General features: G+C 38.8%; 1 protein-coding gene across 1 annotated transcript in view; it reads left to right on the top strand.

Annotated features, from left to right (window-relative positions):
- Positions 1–2,185, top strand: part of ltc4s (leukotriene C4 synthase) — a 7,232-nt gene extending 5,047 nt beyond the window's left edge. Inside the window, exons 4-6 of the mRNA XM_031876195.1 lie at positions 212–282; positions 386–467; positions 1,917–2,185. Coding sequence (XP_031732055.1) covers positions 212–282; positions 386–467; positions 1,917–2,058 — 295 coding nt within the window. The 3' untranslated portion in view covers positions 2,059–2,185. The remainder of the gene's footprint in view (positions 1–211; positions 283–385; positions 468–1,916) is intronic.
- The last annotated feature ends 450 nt before the right edge of the window (positions 2,186–2,635 follow it).

Genomic DNA, 2,635 nt, shown 5'->3' with positions numbered 1-2,635 from the left:
TAGTACTTTTACTCTACTACATCTCAGAGGTACATATTGTACTTTTATTCTACTACATCTCAGAGGTACATATAGTACTTTGACCATGCAATCTTGTTTTTTGGCCGACACAGTTTTCTTATAGACTTCTATAAACCAGAGTGGCCCCCTGGTGGTCATTAGAGAGAAAGCAGCTTCCTCACATTAACTCCAGAGTCTCCGGTGTGTTCAGGGCCAACTGTTCAGAGTATTTCCCGATCTTCATCGCTGTCCTGTGGACGTCTGGAGTCTTCTTCAGTCAAGGTGAGCCGACACAAAACAACAATTACAACAACAACAACAACAACAACAACAACAACACACCTGAGTCTCAGTTTGAGCTTCAGCTGAATGTTTTGTGCTTCAGGTTTGTCTTCAGTCTGCGGTTTGCTGTATTTATACGGACGCCTCCGATACTTTCATGGATATTCTGAGTCGGCTCAGAGACGGTATGTATATTTACTGTTATTTAAAATCATCAATATTTTATAATCAACATTGTTATCAAATGGTAAATTAAACTTTAGGTAATACTTAGTTTACTGTTAACAAACAATGAAACGATCAATAAATGAGTCATTTATGTTATTTTAACAATCATAACATTTCATATGTTAAGTATTGGTTAATGATTTATAAAACATATTTAAGACAAAGACAGATGGATCACTTTGTTCATAAATATTAAATTCTTAGTTTTTATTCTTCAGTAAAGTCAACAAACATGAAATAATAAAATAAAAATCACTTTTATCTCAAACTTCTCTTAAATCTGACTTTAATACACCAGATAATACATTTACTACGATACTGTACTGTGCAATTCTGAGGTACTTGTACTTTACTCGGGTATTTCCAGTTTGTATTACTTTATACTTTTTACTCCAGTACTTTAGTTACTTTACAGATTCAGATTATTAAAACATAAATATCATGAAGAAATAAATGATGATGTATTATTATAGATCAAAGTACTCAGAATTATATAAAGTATTTAAATGAGCTCCACCTTTAACGTGGTGAACAAATGAATGCGTCAATATGTATACTGTATATTGTACTTTAAGTATATTTTCATGCTAATACTACTTATTTTGATTGCAGGATTTGTACTTGTAACAGATTATTTCTACACTGTTATAGAAGCATGATTGATTGATCGGTCGGTTGGTTGGTAGGTTGGTTGGTTGGTAGGTTGGTTGGTTGGTAGGTTGGTAGGTTGGTAGGTAGGTTTGTAGGTGGGTAGGTTGGTTGGTTGGTAGGTTTGTAGATAGGTAGGTGGGTAGGTTGGTTGATTGGTTGGTTGGTAGGTAGGTTGGTTGGTTGGTAGGTAGGTAGGTGGCTAGGTGGGTAGGTTGGTTAGTAGGTAGGTAGGTTGGTTGGTTGGTTGGTAGGTAGGTAGGTAGGTAGGTTGGTTGGTTGGTAGGTTGGTTGGTTGGTTGGTAGGTAGGTAGGTTGGTTGGTTGGCTGGTAGGTAGGTAGGTAGGTAGGTAGGTAGGTTGGTTAGTTGGTAGGTAGGTAGGTAGGTGGGTAGGTTGGTTGGTTGGTAGTTAGGCAGGTGGGTTGGTTGGTAGGTAGGTTGGTTGGTTGGTTGGTTGTTGGTAGGTTCGTAGGTTGGTAGGTGGGTAGGTTGGTTGGTTGGTAGGTAGGCAGGTGGGTTGGTTGGTAGGTTGGTTGGTTGGTAGGTAGGTAGGTTGTTTGGTTGTTTGGTTGGTAGGTTGGTAGTTAGGTAGGTGGGTAGGTTGGTTGGCTGGTAGGTAGGTAGGTAGGTAGGTTGGTTAGTTGGTAGGTGGGTAGGTTGGTTGGTAGGTTGGTAGGTAGGTTGGTTGGTTGGTAGGTAGGTTGGTTGGTTGGTTGGTTGGTTGGTTGGTTGATTGATTGATCATCTCCCTCTGCAGACTGGCTCCTCTGTATTTCAGCGCTCAGGTTCTGTGGGTCCTGGTCGGGTTCTCGGTTCTCGGCGTGTTCCTCTCGTTCTGCAGAGTTTACCTGAAGTTGGACCTGCAGCGTGGGCTCGGCTCTGCCCTCGGCCTGGTCTGAAGGAACGACCCTCAGGGGTCAAAGGTCAGACGTCACAGAAGACAAAATGGGACTTTTGGGATAATAAAATATCAAAAACTCTTCACAGGAAATGTCATTATGTTTTTAATCCTCAGTAATTGTTATAAATGCCAGTTTTTCTGCAGGAAGTTTGGTTTGTCTATTAAATTCCTCAAATAATGTTGCTCATTCACTCGTCTCAATATCTCTCTCTATATATTGTAGGAAATTTGGGTTTAGAACTGGGTTTTAAGAAATTATAATAGAAGGGTTTAATAATTCATAATTAAGAAATCATAATTAGAAGTGTTTTGGAATACATAATTAGAAAATTCATAATTGTAGAAGTGTTTCAGAATTTGTAGTTAGAAGTGTATCTTAAGAGAATTGTAGCACCTTAGAGCTATGCTTGTGAAGCTTTTGCCAAAAGTTGCAAATCGTTATCTTTATATAGAATCCAATGTTTATCATAGAAGTGTTAAACTATAAAAGACAGTCATTGAATGTATTAAACTGTGAAGAATAGCCAAGGGAGAGTCAGATTTATTGACAGGCAATTTCGGCGGACGCAGACGGA

The sequence above is a fragment of the Anarrhichthys ocellatus genome, unplaced genomic scaffold (genome assembly GCF_004355925.1).
Source record: "Anarrhichthys ocellatus isolate YVR2014 unplaced genomic scaffold, GSC_Weel_1.0 scaffold105, whole genome shotgun sequence".
Classification (NCBI taxonomy): domain Eukaryota; kingdom Metazoa; phylum Chordata; class Actinopteri; order Perciformes; family Anarhichadidae; genus Anarrhichthys; species Anarrhichthys ocellatus.
This window is presented reverse-complemented; position numbering and strand designations above follow the sequence as displayed.